The 22,411-nt window shown below is 36.6% G+C and overlaps 3 protein-coding genes and 1 long non-coding RNA gene across 8 annotated transcripts; 1 reads left to right on the top strand and 3 right to left on the bottom strand.

Annotated features, from left to right (window-relative positions):
- Positions 1-4,143: 4,143 nt before the first annotated feature.
- LOC113043493 (coiled-coil domain-containing protein 77) lies at positions 4,144-8,791 on the bottom strand. Of its 3 annotated transcripts, none has more exons than XM_026202922.1 (12): positions 8,677-8,791; positions 8,061-8,105; positions 7,662-7,821; positions 7,431-7,573; positions 7,257-7,353; positions 7,094-7,175; positions 6,890-6,972; positions 6,434-6,582; positions 6,111-6,360; positions 5,099-5,224; positions 4,706-4,858; positions 4,144-4,489 (listed from the first exon to the last, which is right to left on the bottom strand). In XM_026202922.1, the coding sequence occupies exons 2-12, from the start codon at positions 8,087-8,089 to the stop codon at positions 4,343-4,345; spliced, it is 1,419 nt and encodes a 472-aa protein (XP_026058707.1). In that variant the 5' UTR covers positions 8,090-8,105; positions 8,677-8,791; the 3' UTR covers positions 4,144-4,342. The 3 variants fall into 3 exon arrangements, with proteins under 3 accessions (XP_026058707.1, XP_026058708.1, XP_026058706.1); XM_026202923.1 differs by lacking the exon at positions 8,677-8,791 and adding an exon at positions 8,365-8,508; XM_026202921.1 differs by lacking the exon at positions 8,677-8,791 and adding an exon at positions 8,209-8,229.
- A 39-nt stretch (positions 8,792-8,830) lies between these two features.
- On the top strand, positions 8,831-15,415 carry LOC113043494 (haloacid dehalogenase-like hydrolase domain-containing 5). The gene is made up of 8 exons (XM_026202924.1): positions 8,831-9,134; positions 10,260-10,463; positions 10,549-10,661; positions 11,115-11,208; positions 11,315-11,348; positions 11,429-11,603; positions 11,688-11,876; positions 12,699-15,415. Exons 1-8 carry the CDS (start codon positions 9,018-9,020, stop codon positions 13,108-13,110), a joined length of 1,338 nt encoding a protein of 445 aa, XP_026058709.1. The 5' UTR covers positions 8,831-9,017; the 3' UTR covers positions 13,111-15,415.
- LOC113043495 (uncharacterized) lies at positions 10,385-11,439 on the bottom strand. The gene is made up of 4 exons (XR_003275738.1): positions 11,295-11,439; positions 11,109-11,197; positions 10,561-10,675; positions 10,385-10,472 (listed from the first exon to the last, which is right to left on the bottom strand). It is a non-coding gene; the product is annotated as an uncharacterized LOC113043495 (long non-coding RNA).
- A 440-nt stretch (positions 15,416-15,855) lies between the features above and the next one.
- On the bottom strand, positions 15,856-20,377 carry LOC113043492 (ras-related protein Rab-19). Of its 3 annotated transcripts, XM_026202920.1 has the most exons (5): positions 19,955-20,369; positions 19,550-19,628; positions 19,061-19,388; positions 17,652-17,835; positions 15,856-16,786 (listed from the first exon to the last, which is right to left on the bottom strand). In XM_026202920.1, exons 3-5 carry the CDS (start codon positions 19,253-19,255, stop codon positions 16,509-16,511), a joined length of 657 nt encoding a protein of 218 aa, XP_026058705.1. In that variant the 5' UTR covers positions 19,256-19,388; positions 19,550-19,628; positions 19,955-20,369; the 3' UTR covers positions 15,856-16,508. The 3 variants fall into 3 exon arrangements, with proteins under 3 accessions (XP_026058705.1, XP_026058703.1, XP_026058704.1); XM_026202918.1 differs by having other exon boundaries at positions 19,061-19,249; positions 19,550-20,377; XM_026202919.1 differs by having other exon boundaries at positions 19,550-20,369.
- Between the last annotated feature and the right edge of the window lie 2,034 nt (positions 20,378-22,411).

The raw sequence follows: 22,411 nt of genomic DNA, 5'->3' as shown, positions 1-22,411 counted from the left end.
AATTTGCTGAAAATTTACTCATTCTCAGGCCATCCAAGATGTAGGCCTAGACGAGTTTGTTCTTTATCAAAACAGATCTGGAGAAATTTAAGATTACATCACTTGCTCAGCAATGAATCCTCTGCAGTGCATGGGTGCCGTCAGAATGAGAGATAAAAGAGAGATAAGCTGATAAAAACACCACATTTTTCTAAATCTGTTCTGATGAGGAAACAAACTCATCAACATCATGGATGGCCTGAGGGGGAGTATACTTAAAGCAAATTTTGTATTTTTGGGTGACCTATTCCTTTAAGACACAATATTAAGATTAGTGTGAGATAATTTGGTGTAGCTTAAATTGGTAAATCATGGTGTGTCTTGTCATAGGAGCTGTTTTTTTTTGTGTGTCGTATGCTTACATGGTAGATTAAAGACCTAATCACACCAAGAATTAAATATCTTTTGGAATTCTAGCAGTTTATAAACAGAACTGCGTGTGTCTTGCAGACAACATTGTTGCCGGAGCTACTTCTAAGTGTTTATTTCTATGTAAATGTTGAACACAAAAAGTTATGAACTGCAGCTTTAACTATGTGGCAAGAAAATGTTTGTATTCGCAATGGATTTCTTTTTTTTTTCATGCTTGTCTTAAGGGCAGATAATCATTTATATTACTCTCCTCAGATACAGAAGAACTCACACAGACTCCATTAGCAGGTGAGATGGCACTGATATGATCAAAAAAGAAATGGGTGATAACAGCAGCTACAAATTATCATTTTATCTAGCATGAAATTGTTCATTTGCAGGGCATCAAAAAGTGGTGACGCTGATTCCTGGCCTTCATCAGATGATGACTACGAGTTAGATTTGAGCCAAAAGGTATTTTTAAGCAGTTCTGAATTGCACATGTGTAATTGATTACAAATCATACAAATTATTACGGTCATATAACGCTTTTTTTTTTTTTACAGAAACAGAAGGTAAACTTGAAGAAACTCATAAGCACCTCAAAAACAGAAAATGTAGGAGGTAAGTTTTACATTTAAATGTTTTTGAGATGTCTGTAAGATTTGTGGTTGTGTTGTTTTAATTTGAAATCCTACCCTTTATCAAAGTCCTTTTAAGGCAACAAAGTCCCATTAGGTGGCCATCTTGAAAAGGATAATAAGCAAAAAAAAAACTGCTATTGTCCACTTGTATGGGGAAAGACTGAAGTGTTTAAAATGTTTGAATAAGCCTGTTACATTAACATTTTAAATCAACAATTTACAAAATTTAAAAGGGTCCATTGAGCATTGTGATATGCTGACTGTAGTCAAAGCAGATCAGAATGCAGACAAATCCTGGAGCGGATCAGAGTCTGAACTGGACAGTGAGGATAAGGGTGCAATCCGCCCACCACTTTCTAGACCAATCCCCTCCAGCAGCACCTCCCTTCCCACAACCCCCTGTAGCAACCCCACCTGCCTCTTTGCCCCACCCACCTCAGATGAGCTCCACTCCCTTCAGCAGCACCCTTAAAGGGTTAGTTCGCCCAAAAATGAGAATTATGTCATTAATAACTCACAAACATGTAAAGCCTCCTTTTATCTTCGGAACACAGTTTAAGATATTTTAGATTTAGTCTGAGAGCTCTACTGTCCATGTCCAGAAAGGTAAGAAAAACATCATCAAAGTAGTCCATGTGACATCAGAGGGTCCGTTAGAATTTTTTGAAGCATCGAAAATACATTTTGGTCCAAAAATAGCAAAAACTATTATTTTATTCAGCATTGTCTTCTCTTCCGTGTCTGTGTGAGAGAGAGTTCAAATCAAAGCAGCTGGATTTCCGGTTCATGAACGAATCATTCAGTTCACCAAATTGAACTGAATCGTTTTAAACGGTTCGCGTCTCCAATAAGTATTAATCCACAAATGACTTAAGCTGTTCACTTTTTTAATGTGGCTGACACTCCCTTCAAATTAACCAATATCCCGGAGTAATTAATGACATAATTTAGATTTTTGGGTGAACTATCCCTTTAAGTTAGAATTACATTATGACTGCTTGGATCTCCACTCAAGTCGAAGCGAAAATGAATTCTGTATTAATGTGAATGGCCTCAAAAGTGACTTTCTCATGTCATTCTCTCAGGGACAGGAGAGCTGGAAGGAGGAACTGCCCGCATGTCTCCTGTAGGATCGGCCTCTGGCTCTCAGGAAGTGAACTTGAGTCTGGAGTCGCCGGACCCCGTGAGCAGAGCAACTCAGCAGTACCTGGAGGTGCTGAAGAAGAACTACATGATCTGACCCACGGTCAGTCCAAACACTGTAAACACAATCAACTCCAGCACCTCATCACTGACCCACAGACACACTCAGCCACCCAAAAAACCTACAGATTGAGAAAACTAGAGTGTTTACTAAAGCTAAAGCAGTTATGGTGCCTTCTTATGGACACTGAAGAAATAGTTCATCCAAAAATAAAAAAAATTGCTGGCCAACTAAAAATGAGTTTATTTCTTCATGGGAACATATTTGGAGAAATGTAGCATTACATTACTTGCTCACCAATGGATCCTCTACAGTGAATGGGTGCCGTGAGAATGAGAGTCCAAACAGCTGATAAAAACATCACAGTAACCCACACCACTCCAGTTCATCAGTTAACGTCTTCTGGATTATATGTTTTTATCAGCTGTTGGGACGCTCGTTCTGACGGCACCCATTCACTACAGAGGATTCATTAGTGAGCAAGTGATGGAATGCTAAATACATCTTTCATGATTTAAATGGAGTATATTTTAATTTGAAAATTAAATTTTCATTTTGGATGAACTATTCTAAGTCTATCTGAACATGTTCTTTAGAGTTAGGGCTCATTTAACGAAGAATAATATATTCTTACTTATAAAATCCTGGGCACCAGACTGATTCCTGCTGGTCAGGAACCAACGTCGCCATTTTATTTATTTTATTTATTTTATTTATTTTGGTCAAAATGAGTGAAAAAAACTCTGTAGAGACTGAAGTGATGCTGCCTGTCTGGACTTGTGTTATTAGTCCAGACCACCAAAAGGGCCAAAGTTTCAACACTACAATCAGTTTGTGATCTTTAATCGAGTGTGACAATGCTCTTTTGTGCCTCAGGAGCAAGGGAACTGTGTGTTTATGTCCTTCTGTTGTTGTCTAAGCCATACGAGCGTCATTGAGGTTTGAAGGTACACGTGAACTGCAGCTTTCAGTGTTGTCTTTTGTTTCTATCATATGTGGGATTTTAGTTGATTATGTATATATATTTTGACTGTTTTTGTGGTTGAGGCATATTAAAAAAAAGTGTGACATTTGCACCGTTAATATTATTGCCAAGTAATGACAATGGTACATTCTGTTATTGTGCAATATATACACAACTTATTTTAATTTCAAATAACCAAACACTCATTTGGAGATAATAGTAATTTTTTTTAAATTAATGCGATACTTGAATGAGACAAAACTAGATAAGAGTATGTGACAGTGTCACCGCTTCGCTGTGCTCAGGATCAGTATTTTTGTGTGTATGATTGGATCTCACCACGTCATATTTTAGATGTTGCTTAAATTATATTTAACATTTTTTGCATGATATGTTCTTAACTGTTGAGCACATTTCGCCCCCCAAATTCACATTACTGTAATTAAAGTGTGTGTGTGTGTGTGTATATATATATATATATATATATATATATATATATATATATACACGCATACTTGTTTATAAAAATATATATAGAAACAAATATATAAATAACATTAAATTTGCTTTATTATAAATTGTACAAAAAATGCTTACGCTTAATTTGTTAAATGTCAATAAAACAACTGTTTTTATAACCAAATTCTCGTTGCTGGCATTTTTTATTAATTAAAATACAAATTAAATTCAGTAGAACAGACGCTACTATGCAAACACGTTTTAAATATATATATATTGTGTGTGTGTTTTGTTGTGGTGAAATAAGACAGTTGCGTGTTTTTAATCATTTTTATCAGATTCATCTGTATGTTTTAGTTTTTCTCAATTGAAATCAGTCTCTTTCAGTATTGTTTTTGTCTCAAGAGGATTCAGATGTTTAAAAGCTATAAAATGAACATGGGCCCTACTGTTGTGTTTGTGATGGTCTCAGACCAGTTTCATAATGAATACAAAAAGCAGCCTTTATTTATCTAATATACAAAATGCAACAGCACAAATAAACACTGAGCTCTATGATGTCCAGCTTTCTTCTGAATCCTTCGGTCAGTGATGTGTCTCAGAGGATGGATACTGGACTAAAGATCACAGTTGTGAGGTGGAGCGGTTATCGTTCATCTTCTCTAACCTCCTCACGGGTCTTCAGCAGAATCTCAGCTCGTTCTCCAGTTTGTAGATTTTGGCCCTCAGGTTCTTCAGCTCACTCTGGACCTTTACCGTGCGGCTGTTGGTCTGCCGAACCTCATGGAGAATCGCCAGGTCTTGATCAGGGCCCACGTTGAGTGTCAGCTAGTGAAAGACAGCCATCAAAATCTGTTAATTAATTAACAGTTAATGCTAATCAATTAATGCTAATATCAATGGCTAACAAATAGTTGCCAATGTCTCATATATATGTATACTGATATCAGACAGTTTAGCTGATTGTGTGTATCTGAAAACCTCAAGCTAAGGTCGGAGACATTTATTCTAAAATAGCAGTGATATATGAGAGAAATGACTGACTTTAAAGAGATATTTCTCCACGTCTTTGACTTTCTGCCGGAGGAGTTTGATGTCGGTCTTGAACCCCTCCACCTCCAAGGCACGTCTCTTCTCCAGAGCTTCATAACGTTTAGTCATCAGCTGCAGACGATTGGCCATCTTATCAGAGCGCTCCTAAAAACAACAAAGCTTAGTTTGACACTAAAGCAACCTCCACATTTCAATAAAAGATTTTCATGTCAAAAGCATCTCAACCTCATGTGCTTCGAAAAAAGTACTTTTTTTTTTTATAAACAGAGGAGAGCTTTAGCATGATGTTTAGGCTGCTCTATTTTGTGAGCCACAGAAGTTAACAGTACAAGCATTCATGAGGGTGGCTAATCAATCTTCTTGTGAAAGAGTTTGTTTGTGTACTTTGAAGATCTCTCGGCCCACGTCACCCTCCTCTCTGATCTGGGACAGGTCCGTCTCCAGGTTCACACACTGCTCTCGGTACATGTCAGCCAGTTTATGAGCCTGTTTCAGTTCCTCACGCAAAGCCTGCTGGGACAAAAAAAAAGAAAAAGAAAAAAAAAAGACCTGGATTAAATCTTGTTTCAAAAGATGAAGGATAATGTGATTCCTGCCCATAAAAGAGTTTTCAACTAAAGCATGCTTATCCTGCACAAAAATATTACACATTTTAAAATTATGTAATTTACTTGTACAATTAATATGCATACCGTTAGATTATATTAATGTAATAGATGATATAAATATATAAACATCATTCATAAAAATGTATAAATATTATATATGAAACAATAAAAAATAGATATTTATAATGTTTTTTTTTCCTGTTAAGCATAAAAACATTTCCTTAAAGTTTATTAATAGGTAAAAAACATTTATAAAAATAAAACAAAATGACTAAAACTTTGAAATGAAAGTAAAAAATTTGAAATCTTAACAAAAAAACTTTAATAGCAAAGAAATTATAATTAAAAATAACATACAATTTAGATTTATTTTTTAATTCTTTAAGAATATATATAAAAAAAAAAAAAAAATATATATATATATATATATATATATATATATATATATATATATATATATATATATATATATATATATATAAATATTTTTATATTCTTAAGGAATTTATATATATACACACTATATATATAACAATGTTTAGTACGTTAACAATGTACTGTAAATGGCAAATAGTTATTTCCTTTGAAAACATCACATTACTTTTCTCACTAAGTATTATTAATGAGTTTTAAATATCTAGCTTCATTATTTAATAATAACCTCATCATATTTGGGTGTCTTTGGCATTAAAATTTTGTAAAGTTCTCCCTTCAACTTTTTCTAAGCATTTGTGCCATTCCAGAAACCTAAGTTAGTTAAATGAAGCAGGAGATGGGAGCTGTCTGACCCGGATCTCGTCCCGGTGCGTGTGGCTGCTCTCGTGTTGGGGCTGTGAGAGGAGCGGGGCGTCTGCAGACAGAGGCGGAGGCTGCTCGGGGAAACTGTGCTCCTCTCGCAGCCGCTCCTGACAGGAGTCCAGCTCTCGCAGCAGACGGTCCTTCTCCAGCATCCAGCTCTTCTCGTGAGCTCGACCCTCAAACTTCAGCTGCAGGAAGTCCCTGGTGCTCTCGTATAGCAGGTTCTGCGTGCGCTGCAGTCTGCACACGACACAGAGTCCAGCTCAGGTCTGCTGCTCGGGGTTTGTCGAGACAGGAGGAAGAACAGACTTACTTGTCGGTGAGGGCTGTGATTGTGTCCTGGTCGCGCTGATGCTGTACCTGTCTCTCCTCCCGGTGAATGCGTCTGTCCTCCTGCAGCGCCTCCACCTGCTCTTTAGCCAGCCGCGTCTGCTCCTCCAGCTGCGCCTGCAGCGCCTCCACCTGACTCATACAACAGCAGCCGCTCAACACATAGCAAGCGATTAAAAAACTAAACAAAAAAGATAAGCTAGTGCTTATTAAATGCACGAAAAAAATAAAATAAAGCTATATGTATACCACCACCACATGATGTTCATCTATTTATTTACATTTAGTCATTTAGCAGATAGAATAAAAAAGAACAGAGCAAGCTAATGTTAGACGCCATTTTGCTTTTGTTAATTACATAATATATAAAAAGAAAACGGATAGAAACAAGCAGTTAATGAATGAATGCAACCTTGTTGAGCATAAGACACACACACACCTGCAGCAGTAACGTCTGGTTGTCTCTCTTGTACTGCTCTGAACTTGTGGCATCTTCTCCTTCTCTGGACGATTTCTTGCTTCCTGTAGTTTGAAACGCCACATGCTCATCTCAAACGATGATGAATGCATCAATGCACCATAAAAGCACTACAAATTAGTCATTAGTAACCATATAGGAAATATAATAAAGCTGAAGGCGGACCTTTCACAGATACAGGCCTCGGTTTCAGCACCTTTGATTCCTCATGTGACCTCAGCTGGACCTTCTTCTGAGGGACTGTGACCTACAACCAAAACAAACAAAAAAAATCAAGCATAATACTTCACAAATGGCTATAATAAGGTTGATGTGTGTTGTTTTGAACCTTGTGCGGCGGCTCGTGATGGAAATACGTGATCTCGCCTGGATCTGGACCCACCAGCGCTAGAAGATGTTGGATCTTTTTCCGGTCCTCCAGCTCCCTGTGATGATAAAATAATCACTTCAGTGTCAGATATCATGTCTGTGCTCAGCTTTCTGTGATGAGGAGACATCGGACCTGATTTTGAGGCGGTCGTTCTCGGCGTACAGTCGCAGCGCCTGCTCTCGCTCCTGGAACAGATACACCTGCATATCACTGAGAGCGTTCTGGAGCTCTGAGATCTCCTCCTCTCGCTGACGCACCTCCCACTGCAACTTGTGCTGCACAAACACACACACATAACAATAACACAACCAGGAACAGAGGATACACCAGAGCAGGAGCATCATCCAGGAGACAGGAGATCACCTGCTCCTCCGCGGTGCTCCTGTACTTCTCCAGCATCTGCAGCAGGTCCTCATGCTCTCCATCAAACTGTGCCACCTTCTGCCTGTAGAACTCCAGCAGCTCACGGGACGGCCGCAGATACGCCAGACGCTCAGAGACCGAGGGCAGCGGAGACTCACCACTGACCCAAACAGAGAAAGAGGGGCATTTGGGATTTCAGATAATGTTATAAGAATTTATATATTAGAACATGTTATTATCATTAAGTTTAATAATTTAATTTATGCATTTAGCAGACGCTTTTATCCAAAGTGACTTACAGTACATTCAGGCTATCAATTTTTACTTATCATGTGTTCCCGGGGAATCGAATCCCCAACCTTGTTATAATCATTAATCTTATCATATACATATATTTACCTTTTACGTTGTTTTGTAGGAGAATCCATCCTCACAGAGTATGGCCTAAATTAATATATATATAAAAAGACTTTAATGTGATGCACTCAAAAAAAAAAAAAACGTGAAAAAAGAACAATAATAATACAAATTAATTATTTAAAATTACATTGTTACACATATCCATTTTTAAGGTGATTTTTTTCTAATATAATAATCTGTAGCCGATCAAACTTTAATCTAAAATTAGAGTACTTTAAAGACAACCAGCAATATATTAATATTCATAAAAACAGCCTAAAGTGAAGCTCTTTTGTTTACATACGGGTGTGTTCAGTCAGTTGTCATGGAAACAGTGACGCTTCGCGGTGGGAAATTTGAACGAACAACGCGTTTATTGCGTTTATCTGATTATCACTGCAACTGCTTAGATTATAACTTCAGTCACTTTATGTGTTCATCACCCTGTCGGATGTGCAATGATAATGTTGCCGAATAAAACCAGAATAGCATAAATAACGGTAGTTAATAATTTAACTAACCAGCTACATCTGCCAGCATTTTCAATACTTAACACACGCTCACACAATTAAATCATTTTTATAATAATATCCTCGTGTTTATCACGAATAGTTACCTTCTGCAGGCGTGTGTGTGTTCGACGCTCGCTTTTAAAACACGCCAGTTACAAACCGGAAGTGTCGGTGTTTAATCGAGCGCGTTCTGACTGCGTACCCTGCGATGCAGAGTCTGCGCAACAGCGACGCAGCCTGACGTGAGTTCTACCCACTGTTTCCTGCGGACACACACGCACACACTGCACGTGGACACGGATCCCCTATGTAGCCTTCAAATCTAGAAAAACATGTTTGACAGCCGCTGATAGCATGTGAGCTAATGCTTTGCCACGCAGGAGGAGTCGTGCACAGGTCAAAGTTTTAGCACTGTCTTGCTTCCTCGTTTATTTCGAAGAAAAACATGGCAGAGATTTTCCCCCGCTTGAATATGTTTAGAATCGGGTGGAGAGGCGTGAAACTGAGCAGGAAAGTCACTAATGCAGCTGTTTCTGCGCAGACGCGACGCCGCTATAGCACAGTGAGTACACGCTCATTATTATTATTATTATTATCGTTCATAATTTAATCCTCAATAATAATAATGAGCCAACAAACACCTCAAACCACAGCAAGACGAGAAATGTCATGTGCCCTTAGGCTTGTGTTGTTTTGAGCCATCTAGAAAGAATGTTCTGTCCAAAAAAGCACATATTATAATCATGTGTATGTACACAGTTGTGTGTAATTATATTATATGATATTAAAATCATTTCTATGGATATTTATATAATATAATAACAAATATTCTATACTTAAATGTTATATGAATATATATGGATATTTATAGACATTTTTAAATGCAAAAATACAGTACTATATAAATAGACACATCTAAAATATATATATATATTATATGTAATATTTTAATAATATAAATAAAATTGCATATACAATTTTACACATATATACTTTTAATTACATTTTAATGAAAAGAAAAGCAACAAAAATGCACATCTGATTCTCAAATATGGCAATAATGCACAAAAAGTGTCTAAAAGCATCTGACAGTCAGAAACGATGGCCAGGTAAGCAGTCTATGGTTTTGACACACAGCCTTTGAAATTTGGCAAGAGAATGAAACTTTTGCAATTGATCTACATGAACTTTCACCTGGATTTGTGGGATGTTTCCCCCTAAATAGTACAGCGAATGTGAGTGGACTTTCTTAAGGTTTCGCTTTCCTTTTGCAGGATATTGAAATCAGTTTTAAAGCAGGAATAAAGCTCCTTGTCATTAAAGATGTTGTGGCATCATTGTTTAGTTTGGGCCTGAAATTGGTCTGTAACTTGAAGGTCATAGGTTCAAATCCCTGCTCAAACTATCACCATTGTGATCTTGATCAAGACATTTAACCTCTAGGAAAACCAAGGTTACAGATTACAGAATATCTTCATGGAACATGATCTTTACTTAATATCCTAATGATTTTTGGAATGAAAGAAAAATCTATAATTTTTGTCCCATACAGTGTATTGATAGCTATGATGATTCTATAAATCCTCCCCAAGCGACTTAAGATTGGTTTTGTGCTCCAGGGTCACAATAAGTGCTAACGAAATAATTAAAACTTGCAGTTGATATGGATGAGGATGTGTGTGAACAGGAGTGCAGCTTGTTTGGGCTTCTGTTTGACATTGACGGGGTGCTGGTACGTGGACGGACACCCATCCCTGCAGCCAAACAGTGTTTTAGGAACCTGGTGGACGGCGATGGAAAGTACAGGGTTCCTGTGGTGTTTGTGACAAATGCGGGAAACTCTCTGCGAGAGACCAAGGCCGAGCAGCTGTCTCACCTTCTGGAGGTTGAGGTGAGACACCTGACGACAGGTGAAACCACAATTAGTCACATCCTCCCACACATAACATGTGATTTGTTTACATTTCTCCACACAGGTGTCACCAGACCAGGTGGTGCTGTCCCACAGTCCTCTGCGGGTTTTCACTCAGTTCCATGACCTGTGTGTGCTGGTGTCCGGACAGGGACCCATCGTGGAAGTTGCACACAAGTATGCTTCTTTACCTTAATTTTGAGGAATATAATTACATAATAGTTATAAATAATTATAATTCTAAAAAATAAATGTATATTTTAATTATAGTTATTTATTATTATTTAAATATTGTAATAATTATTACTATAATTATTTTTATATTTAAATTCTATATAATTACTATAATTAATAGTATCAAATATATATATATATATATATATATATATAATTTTTGTAATAAAAATTATTACAAATAAATATTTTATATATATATATATATATATATATATATATATATATATATATATATATATATATATATATATATATATATATATATATATATATATATTATAAATGTTATAAATGTTAATAATTTATTATAACACACACACACACTTTTCTGACATATATTTTATAATATAATATGTATAGTTTCTGTTTGTTTTTGTTTTTAATAACCTCCAGTGTAGGTTTCAAGAACGTTGTGACCATTGACATGTTAAGGGAAGCGAATCCTCTCCTGGATGTAGTGGATCACAATCGCAGACCTAAAGACATGGTGAGTAGAAAAAATTATATTTGAATATGTGTCTGTATTAGCCCACTATTTGAACAGATTCCTAATCTTAACCATTTAGGACTGACCATATAATGTACTTCCCCAGGTTCGCCCATCTATGGATTTGCCCCCAATAGATGGTCAGTTTCACTCCACTGCTTTCACTCTTTGTTCTGGAAAGCTGTGTCCATTCTTATCTGTGATTACCGTCACTTTACAGCTGTCGTCCTGTTTGGCGAGCCTATCAGGTGGGAGACCAACTTACAACTGATCACTGATGTGCTCTTGACCAATGGGAGGCCAGGAAACCCTGTGACATCATTGCATTACCCACATATCCCCGTTCTGGCCTGCAACATGGATCTACTGTGGATGGCCGAAGCCAAAAACCCTCGGTCAGTGTCAGGAAGATATTTTTTTCAATCCAATGGCTAAATGGTGGTTAAATCTAGAAAGGAATGATGTTTGTTTGTCATTAGATTTGGACACGGCATGTTCCTCGTGTGTCTGGAGAGCATCTATAAGAAGATAACAGGCTGTGAGCTGAAGTACGAGGCTCTGATCGGGAAGCCCAGTGTTGTGACGTACAACTACGCTGAACTGCTCATCAGAAAACAGGCCGAGAAACTGGGCTGGACCCGACCGGTCGAGAGACTTTACGCCATTGGGTGAGTAAAGGATTTGATGTTTTGAAGACTGAATGGTCAAATTTAACTGACCTTGAGCTCAATCCATAGCATACACCACTGGTCAGAAGTTTAGAATATTTAGAGTATTTTCTGCTCACCAAGGCTGCATTTCTTTGGTGAAAATGATAATATTGTGAAATATTATAAAAATGTAAAATAAATGAATTTTCTGCATCATTACTCCAGTCTTCAGTGTCACATGATCCTTCAGTAATCAGTCTAAGATGATGATTTTTTTTTAGAATTTTTGTTGAATAGAAAGTTAAAAAAGAACAGAATTCTTTTTAAATAGAAATCTTTTGTTACATAATAAAAAAAAGACTTTACTGTCTTTTTTAATTAATTTAACACATCCTTGCTGAAAGGAAGTATTATTTTCTTTCTAAAAAAATAAATAAAAAATAAAAACTCCTGCTAACCCCAAACTTTTGAATGGTAGTGTGTGACATTTCCACAGAAACACTAAGCGGCAAAAACTGTGCTCAATATAAATAATAAAAAAACATATTTCTGGAGCAGCAAATCAGTATATTAGAGGATTAAGGATCATGTGACATTGAAGACTGGAAAAATGATGCTGAAAATTCAGCTTTGCATCACAAGAATAAATTACATTTAGCAATATATTCAAACAAAAAACATCACTGTTTATGCAATATTACTGTTTTACTGTATTTTTCATTAAATAAATGCAGCCTTGGTGAACAGAAAATACTTTTTTTTTTCAGAAACATAAAAAATCTAATTATTGAAACTTTTAAACCGGTAAAAATGTCTGATGCGTGTGTATCTTTCTCGTAGTGACAACCCGATGGCTGATATTTATGGTGCAAACCTGTACAACCGCTACCTCAAAGCGATGCATCGAACCCGTGCGCAGGCGCAGGGCGGCTTGAGCAGTCAGGTGACCGGAGACCTGCAGAGTGAAGCGTCCGACGATGCCAAAGGTTCAGGACGGGTGATGGTGGGAGGCTCGTTCGATCACTGTCTGCCCGAAGGCTGCAGCTCCATCCTGGTCTGCACGGGCGTCTACAACCGCGATCACCAGGACCTGCCCTCGGACCCCGAGCAGACGGTCACAGAGCAGCGGATCTTCCACGGTCACCGGGACTTCCGCTTCGACCCCAGTCTGACGCAGCCCTCCTTCATCGTTCATGACGTTCGGGACGGAGTGGAGTTGGTCTTCCAGCAGGAGGGTTGGTCACTGCAGTAAACCATCATTAATTACTCCACATCTACCTGCCATGAGTCACGAATAGGGCTGCAAAACAATTAATACACACATAGTATGTACGTGATTTTTTAACGATTGACCGCAATTAATTGTTTTGCAGTTGTCGAAACGAAATCAATCCTAATTATAATTCCTGTCTATGTCCTCTTTTTGGCGATTTTCGAGCCATTTTATTTTTCCTGTTCATCTGAAATGATTTTAATTTTAAATATCACATATGTTAATTAAATTTGTCAAAAGTGTAGCAATCTATAAAGCGCAGCTAAAAATAGACTTATACGTAACTGCACAAGCATACAATTGACTGAGGCCCATTTCTGCTTGGAGTAAAACAAAGGCAGCTTCATATCTTCCAATTCACCTGACTTTATATCATACAATACAACATTTCTTATTTCTTACACTTTTTCTTAAGGTGATATCACACTGGGAAAATATAATATATATATATAATAATGTTTCTGTGGCTAAAATACATGCTACATATATGTTGCAAACTTTCAATTAAATAGATTCTTAAAATAAATATATACCCAAATATATTTATAAATGTATTTCAGGGGCAAGAAAATAAATTTCCAATCTTACAGTAGCCTACATTTAAGTTAAATATAATTGTGGATATCCTATAAGAGATCAAATGGTAAATTTATAATGATTTAATAATGTTTAATATTTTTATATATTGCAATATTGTATTTTTTGGAGCATTTTAAATTGTCCCTTGCTAATGTGTTATATGTTTGCACGTGTTATAAATAACAAATCACGTTTTGTTTTAAATGCAACATATGTGAATGCATTTTCTTAGACTGAAATATATAGAGGTCAAAAAATGTTTTTTAATTGAATTTTTACATTTAGAATATATTTAAAAAAAAATAGACAAAATGGCCAAAAATATATTGGTAAAAAATATTTACATAAATATATTTTTTAAAAAATTATTTTATTTTTTTCTTGTGCTGTTGGAAATATAATAAACCAAACAGCTTTCTGTTGGTCAGTGCAGCAAATCTATGTGACCTGGTTGTAAAATCTGTACGAGGAGCTTTTTAGACCTCATGTGAAAATCCTTATCAGGTATATTCACACAAAATGACTGGATCTCCCCTACAAAAATTTGCAGAACACCTTAAGAAAAAGTTTAAGAAATAAAGATGCAATGTTTAGTTGCACAAGTAACATCAATTGTAAAAAAAAAAAAAAAAAAAGTTTTTTACACTAAAGCAAAACAGGCTTTAATTAATTATATATTTATGCAGTTACATAGTCAATTTTTTATCATAATAGAGTTTTATTAAAAAAATATGCCAAGCTTTCGATGCAGTGTTTTTCATCCACTTTACTGTTACTGCAGTCTGCTGTTGAACTGGTTCGTGTTTGTTGTGTTGATGTGCTTTGCCCCGTGGGTTAACAGTGTCACACCTTGTCCCAAAGCATGTCTTCATGCTCAATCTTTTCTAAGCAGTGACCCTTCTTCTTCTTCTTCAAAAACTATTGTGAAATGTAGCACTTCACGTTTGAATGAGTTTCGCAGGAAGACGTTTACATTCTATACAAGCCGAAATCAAGTGCACTATTTGGGATCTCAAGTGGCTTATGGGTAAATTTAATGAGCTCTGACAGAGCATTGAAAGAGATATTTTTACAAACACAAGGTTAAACGTTTGCAGCAAGGAAACACATTCATCCATGATGCTATACTACCTCCAGTAGGTGGAAATGTGTCTGTTCTCTGATATATTTGGCATTAAAGTTCACATACACCTCAGTTTGTGTAAATGTGAACACTTTGGTTTGCTGTTTAACACAGTACCTCTTAAGCATCGTTCACACAGTTCGTATACTTGTGTTTTGTTAGTGCTGTTTTGTAATTGTCTTATGTACACAAGTCGGGTGTTTTGGGCATCATGTCGTACTGTATTTTCAGGTGTAATTCAAGTTAAAATTAGTTCCAACTTTTACAAAAAAAGCGCAATCGTGCGTGAACTGACTCGTAGGACAACGCTGTCAGTGAGCAATAACAAGCTGCGTGATTATTCTTGGTTTGTTTAAAATTTGAACGCACAAAATCCTCAATTCATATCTAGTACTTTAAATATATTAAGTGTTACGAAAAAACAAAGAAGGGATTTATGACGTACTGTTTGTAACGTTTTATGCATTTAATTGTACTGTACACAACCGACTGCAGAATAAATGTCCCACAAGAGGTCATCTGTAATATTGTACTTGTATACATGTTCATTATAATAATTAATTAAATGCATCTACATTTTCAGAGATGTCTAATTTGTTTTTACACCATATGCACAATATTAAAGCTGCAGTAGGTAACTTTTGTAAAAATATATTTGTTAAACCTGTCATTATGTCCTGACAGTTAGTATATGAGACAGATAATCTGTGTAAAAAATCAAGCTCCTCTGGCTCCTCCCAGTGTCCTATTGCCATTTGCAGAAATTCATCCGCTCCCGTTAAGAAACAACCAATCAGAGCTGCGCTCCGTAACTTTGTTTGTGTTCAATATGTAGAAAAATGTATATAATAAGCGAGTACACCATGAATCCATTTTCCAAACCGTGTTTTTAGCTTGTCCTGAATCACTAGGGTGCACCTATAATAGGTGTTTATATTCGGACTATTTTAGATTGCTTCGGGGGTACCGCGGCGGAGTAACCCAGTACCTTTGTGATTCTTCATAGACATAAACAGAGAGAAGTAGTTCCAGCTACGATGTTCTTCCACAAGACGCAAGCAGTTCTGTTTATTAACCGCTAGAGCGTCAAAAGTTCCCTACCGCAGCTTTAAGCGCACCATATTTGTGCGCGCACTCAGCAAAGTGTCAAAGGTTTCTAATGGCACTTTGTTTTTTCAGCATTGAGCAGTTTAGCCAATCACAGAGATAAATGTTGATTTCTGGAACGCAGTGGCCAATCAGGCGATGGAATCCTCTCAACGCTTAAAACACCGGAGTTTTGAAGTTGCTAAGGTCGTAGTTGCTCTCAAGGAATCCTCTCATCATATAAACAAAGTGTAGACACAGTGTATATTAAAGATTTCTTAATTGTAACGGACATTTGTAAGATTGAGATAAACTGAAATATATGACAGCTTTTTAGTAATTATAGTGTGCAATATGCAGAATTTCCTATTTATTAGCCGCTATGGATAAATATCTACAGGAATAACAAAGTGTGGTAAACGGTAAAGCTGTTTGAGCAACAAAACAGTATGTTTATGATTATAAATTAAAATAATATGATAACCAAATAGCACTTCGACCAGCATAACTTAAAATAACTTGAAGTGAATTACATCGGAAGCCTTCCAAAATGGAAGATTCCAAAATTTTGAAATCTGTCGCTTGCCAGTCAGCAGTCACATGACCTCTTCTCCAGATGTTCTCCTTCATCTACTGGATGAGAGTCTGAGTGCAGGAAAACGGTCGGTGAATCTGATTGGCTGTCCTGATGGACTATTCCTCCGTGTCGCTCTATGAGTTCCCGTGCCATCAGTTCGAACGCTTCCTCGATGTTGTGATGCTGTTTGGCCGAGGTCTCGAGCGCTGCCAGTGCACCTGTCTGCTCCGCTAGCGTGCATGCATCCTCAAACAGCACCTGCCGCTGCGCCTCCAGGTCACACTTATTACCTGCAGCACAGAAAATATATTATGAATATCAAGTTTGTTTGCTGCTAAATGCCTCAAGCATATATCCTGAATAGTTTTCAAAGATTTGATTCAAATAGCCAATGATAGCGATTTCAAAAAAGACACTGCAAAGAAAAATGGGACAAGAACTAAGTAAAAAAAAAAAAAAAAAATGAATGATTGTCAATTTAATAAATTAAATCATAAAAAAGGTCACATGCACATACTATATATATATATATATATATATATATATATATATATATATATATATTTCTGCTGTAAAATACTAAAATGGTTTTATTTTAAAATTCTGCTGTAAAATAATGTGTGTATATATGTATGTATTAGTGCTGTCAAATGATTAAATCACATCCCAAAAAAGTTTTTGTTCACATAATATATGTGTGTGTAAAGTGTTTATTTATTATGTATATATAAATACACACACATGCATGTATATATGTAAGAAAAATGATATTTATATAAAAATGTATTTATATATACACAGTACACGCACATATATTATGTAAACAAAAAACTTATTTTGGATGTGATTAATGCAATAAACTTTATTGTATTTATATATATATTATTATTATTATGCAATTGGAAGTCAAAAAGTCGAATGTATAAAAGTTAAAAAATATATATTTTTATAAAAAGTATTTATTTATATAATATACATATGTATTTATTTTTAGCATAATAATTTTACCTGCATATCATGTGACCATTAATTGCCCATGTGAATGTCTTAAATGATTGAATTGTCTTTTAAAACCTTAGGGGGAGCTCAAGTAAATATTTCATGTCAAAGGGGTTCAGCTGGCTGACAAAAAGGTTAGTGACTCGCAGCTCTGACCTATCAGAACGAAGACCACGTTGGCGGCTCCATACTGCTCCACACCCTGGATCCAGTGCGGCAGAGACTCGAAGGTGGGCCGTCGGGTCAGATCGTACACGATCATGGCGCCGTGAGCGCTTCGGTAGTAACTCTGTGTGATGGTGCGGAAACGCTCCTGTCCTGCCGTGTCCCAGACTTGCATCTGATCTCAAGAACATCACACAGATCCACAGACACCATCACAAATACATCTCTTGAAAATCTCAGGTGTCTCTTCTAGACAGCAGTGAGACTCAGTGGAGGCTCTTTAGAAAAACACTCCAGTAATCTCACGTCTACTGAAGAGATCACGGTCTCAAACTGTGCTCACATTTACCCAGAAACAGCCAAAAGATCTGCAGTCAACGTCTGAAATCAAACATGAAGAATGCATATAGATAGCTCTACATTAAGTCTAATTCTTATTTTATTTCTTTAATTCTTCTGTATGCATGATTCTATTTTCACAGAAAAATGTTTAAAATCAATATATACATATTAATACTATTATTATCAATAGATAAAATGCATTTTATGTATTGATTTAAATTACACACAATATATTTGTATTATTCTATTTTGATAGAAAAATATCTGGGTTATTTTTGTATTTTGTGTATTGATTGAATTATGCACACTCACACAATATATATAATTGTATTGATATATTTGATATATTTACCATATTTAAATATAATAATAATGCATTATATATATTCATTTAAATTCATTTGAACTATTTATAATTTTTTTACAAATATTTATTGTAGAAAAATTTAAATGAAATGCCTATAAAAATGAAATAAACTTTTTAATACATGAAATTAATACATACATATAATTACCGGTCATACATTATGTAATTTTATGTATTCATTTAAGTTAATTTCCTATTATTTCATAATAATAAATGTCTGAACTGTATTTATTTAATATAAAATAATGAAAATAACTTATTTAGTTAAATATTATTGCAATTTAAAATAACAGCTTCTATTTGAATATACTTTAAAATAAAAATTATTCCTGTGATCAAATCTGAATTTTTAGCATAATTACTCCAGTCCTTACTTTTTTCAGGATTCTTTTATATATATATATATATATATACACATAAAAAAAAAACAGCATTTGTTTAAAATGGACATCTTGTGTTACAATATACACTACCGTTCAAATGTTTAATTTTTTTTTATTAATGGATAATTTTATTCAGGAAAAATGTGGTAAATTACTAAAAATAGACAGTAGAGACTCATATAGTTAAATCAGTATATTCGAGTGATTTCTGAAGGATCATGTGACACTGAAGACTGGAGGAATGATGTATATGCATTCAATCCTAAACAGCCTTTATAAGAAGAGATCTTTGCTGACTTCAAGCTCACCTTCACCCTCTTGCCATCGATGTCTATCGTGCGAACGGTGAAGTCTACTCCAATAGTGTTGTGCTGGCTGTCACTGAAGAGCCCAGACTTGAAGCTGTGGATCACGCAGGTCTTTCCCACATTACTGTCACCAATCAGGATGATCTTGAACAGAAAGTTACAGCGGTCTTCTTCCTCCTGCCCTGTGGACTGCATTTCTGCATTAAATACTCACAGATCGTGACCCACAGACCCTGAAATGATTCATTCAGGGCACCAAAGTCACAGCTCCAGTGCTATTTCCACCATATCAGCAATCAGTTCTCTGAAGACAGGCCTTTTCTGGAAGCTAGCACGAAAATCGCATATTAAGAAGTCACTATACTGCCCAAACAAAGCGCGTTGACCTCGTCACACAGCATTAACTCAACATTGACTCATTTTTTCTGCCATGTCCCTTGTTTTCTGTGAAACACTGAGTCAAATGCAAACAGACACACCCCTGTCTACCTGCGTCTGGAGGTGAGACGTCCAGTCGCCTGCCCACCTGCACCACTGCCCGTCGCAGTTTGTTTGTAGATATTGCAATCTATTGGAAAAGAAAACGTGCATATTTAACGTTTTACGTATGAGAAAGCCTTTTAGCCATCTAAGCATGATTCTCAAGTAAAAAAGAAAAGATATGAACATATGCTTCTAAGAAAGCACTAGACTACAAATCAAACACAAAGCAGCGCTGCTGTCTTGAAAGGTGACCTTTGCTCAGCAGAACAGGATATAAACACATAACTCACGTACACCGTCTTGCTCTATTGCACACAATCACCGGTCACATTCGTAACAAATGAGACAAACTCCAGATCCATCTGTCACTCAGTCTTATAAACCACAGAAAGAACAGGCAGTGGCACTTACAGTGTGTCTGCTCCAGTAAAGTGTGTTTATGTGAACGTGGAGGGCTGGAATCTACAGTAATGTGTGTAAACGGTGAATGCACACCCACACACACATCATTAGCTGAAGTGAACACGAGGCACTGCTGCTCGCCGGACAATACACACATCTGTGTGCTTGGCTCTAGGCCTGGTTCAGAGGTCAGAGGTCTTTGTGTCTGGTCACAGGTTGACTCGGGGAAATGCAGATAAGCCAGTTAATGACTCCTCCTGTTTGACTCAGAAAAAGTATTTTGTTAAACTACACCATGACAGTTTACCTTGAGTACAAACACTGGTTGATCTGAAAATTATGCTCAATTACATCAAAATGTAAATGTGTAACTGGACAATTTATTTTTCTTTTTAAAGGAAATGTGAATATTTGACCATTAAAAAAATAAAAAATGTTGCTATATGCATGCAAATGGGTTTTGGGTATTTTTTGTAACTAAAAACCAACATTTTAGCAAATTGTGCATTTGAAATAATAATTTTTTATTATTTCCACAAATGTTAAATATTTAGTTATATTTTTGTCGTAAAAACTTAATAGATTTTAAATAGTATATATATATATATATATATATATATATATATATATGTATATATATATATATATATATATAATATATTTATATATAATATATATATATATATTTTAACATAAATATTCTATATAGATACTTAAAGCAATTGAGTTAATAAAAATGCTATGTATATATTATTTAAAATTGATGTAGATAAATAAATCCCTTAATTTATCAAGGATGCATTCAATTTATTAACATTGACAGTAGAGACATTTATACTGTTACAAAGATTTAGACTTCTCTTTTGATCTTTCAATTCATCAAAAAATCCTGAACAAATTCATCACACTTTCCATAAGGTGGAGACCTGGACCTCACTGAAGTGTGCAGGAGAGCAGCTGCCAAACTCTCTTCGACTGGCCTTCACAGCAGGAGGTCCAGGGCCCAGAGAGAGATTTATATAATGGAAAGAGACTGCCATCGTGCACTTCCCCTGCCAAGCAGCTGATTCCAGCCGTTCCAGCATGTGTGGCAGAGGACGGATGCTTGTTCACAGGAGGGGGCGCAGTGTGTGAGAGGAGAATAGTGAAGGGAAATTGCCTGTCCCGCTACAGAATGCAGGTATTAACTTCCTGGAACTGTTGCCAGTGTTTCTGGTATAAAAACATTTTATATAGTTCCTAAGGAACCGCCACGTTTTGATCAGATCAGAAACACAATGGCAGTGGCATACATGAATTAACAAGGGGGCACACACTCCCCTCAGCTTCACAATCTGGAAGGAAAATTGATTGTGTGGGGCACAAAACATTTCCAGTCACTACAGGCAAAGCATGTCCCGGGCATAATGAATGTTTGGGCGGGTCTCCTGTCCAGGGGGAATCCCCTTTACGGAAAATAGACTCTCCACCCTCAGGTAGTGAGCCAGCTGTGGGAGCGGTTCGGCTGTAGATCTCTTCGCCTCGCAGGAAGACATGCATTGCCCATTATTCTTCTCGCTGGCGAGAGAAGGTGCGCCTATGGCTGTGGATGTGCTAGTGCACCCGTGGCCAAATGCACAGCTTTATGTATTTCCTCTGCTGAGTCTAATCTTACCTACATTAAAAAGAGTAAGGGAATGCAGTTATACTGATCACCCTGAACTGACCAGGGAAGCTGTGGCTGATAGAGATAATGTGACACATGTGCCACCAGCCCTGGCCTCTCCTGCTGCGCAGAGACCGCCTCTCACAAAAAAGTGGGGTAGATCTTTCATCGAGCCCATAGACATAGTGGCTCTTTGGGCCTGGCCCGTGAGAGGTAAAATTGAGTGTTATGATTCGCGAACCCGCTCCGAACTCCCGAACTGATTCAAATGATTCACGATCTCCAAACTGACTCAAATGATTCGCGATCCCGCTCCAAACTCTCGAACTGATTCAAATGATTCATGATCCAGCTCCGAAACTCTCGGACTGATTCAAATGATTCGCGAACCCGCTTTGAACTCCCGAACTGACTCAAATGATTCGCTAACCCGCTCCGAAGAGAGGCAGAATTTTCTGATTATATCTTCACCACAGAGGTAAAAATGAGCATTGTGAATATATTTGTGTTTCAGGGCAGTTGGTGAAGAGGACAGTTCCTCCTTCCACACCAGACTGCTGTATATGGATGCCTGGACATTTACAACATTTTGGTGCCAGGGACCCCTAGCAGAGAAGATTTTTCAAGGACACCCTCAGAATTACAAGATTTTAAGGCTTAAAATTATTGTGGGTTGGAGTATAATGAACACATGATTGTTTTATTTATTCATTTAGTTTTTTTAAATTATCCCCATTTTTTAAATCAAATGATTCGCGATCTCGCTCCAAACTGTCGAACTGATTCAAATGATTCGGGATCCCGCTCCGAAGTTTAACTTC

The sequence above is a fragment of the Carassius auratus genome, chromosome 25 (assembly GCF_003368295.1).
Source record: "Carassius auratus strain Wakin chromosome 25, ASM336829v1, whole genome shotgun sequence".
NCBI lineage: Eukaryota > Metazoa > Chordata > Actinopteri > Cypriniformes > Cyprinidae > Carassius > Carassius auratus.
The sequence above is the reverse complement of the archived record's forward strand: the minus strand, read 5'-3'. Positions and strand labels throughout refer to the sequence as shown.

What these genes read in the sequence shown, in the direction of transcription:
- LOC113043492 (XM_026202918.1), bottom strand. Translation starts at nt 19,729, where the DNA reads ATGTTCATATCTTTTCTTTTTTACTTGAGAATCATGCTTAGATGGCTA. An exon ending in CGTCTCACCTCCAGACGCAG is followed by an intron (nt 19,250 to 19,549) that starts GTAGACAGGGGT and finishes GCAGAAATGCAG; the next exon opens with TCCACAGGGCAGGAGGAAGA. An exon ending in TCGATGGCAAGAGGGTGAAG is followed by an intron (nt 17,836 to 19,060) that starts GTGAGCTTGAAG and finishes TCTTGAGATCAG; the next exon opens with ATGCAAGTCTGGGACACGGC.
- LOC113043493 (XM_026202921.1), bottom strand. An exon ending in CCTACAAAACAACGTAAAAG is followed by an intron (nt 7,822 to 8,060) that starts GTAAATATATGT and finishes TGTTTGGGTCAG; the next exon opens with TGGTGAGTCTCCGCTGCCCT. An exon ending in GAGGCCTGTATCTGTGAAAG is followed by an intron (nt 6,973 to 7,093) that starts GTCCGCCTTCAG and finishes TTCAAACTACAG; the next exon opens with GAAGCAAGAAATCGTCCAGA.
- LOC113043494 (XM_026202924.1), top strand. Translation starts at nt 9,018, where the DNA reads ATGGCAGAGATTTTCCCCCGCTTGAATATGTTTAGAATCGGGTGGAGA. An exon ending in ATCGTGGAAGTTGCACACAA is followed by an intron (nt 10,662 to 11,114) that starts GTATGCTTCTTT and finishes AATAACCTCCAG; the next exon opens with TGTAGGTTTCAAGAACGTTG. An exon ending in ATCGCAGACCTAAAGACATG is followed by an intron (nt 11,209 to 11,314) that starts GTGAGTAGAAAA and finishes GTACTTCCCCAG; the next exon opens with GTTCGCCCATCTATGGATTT.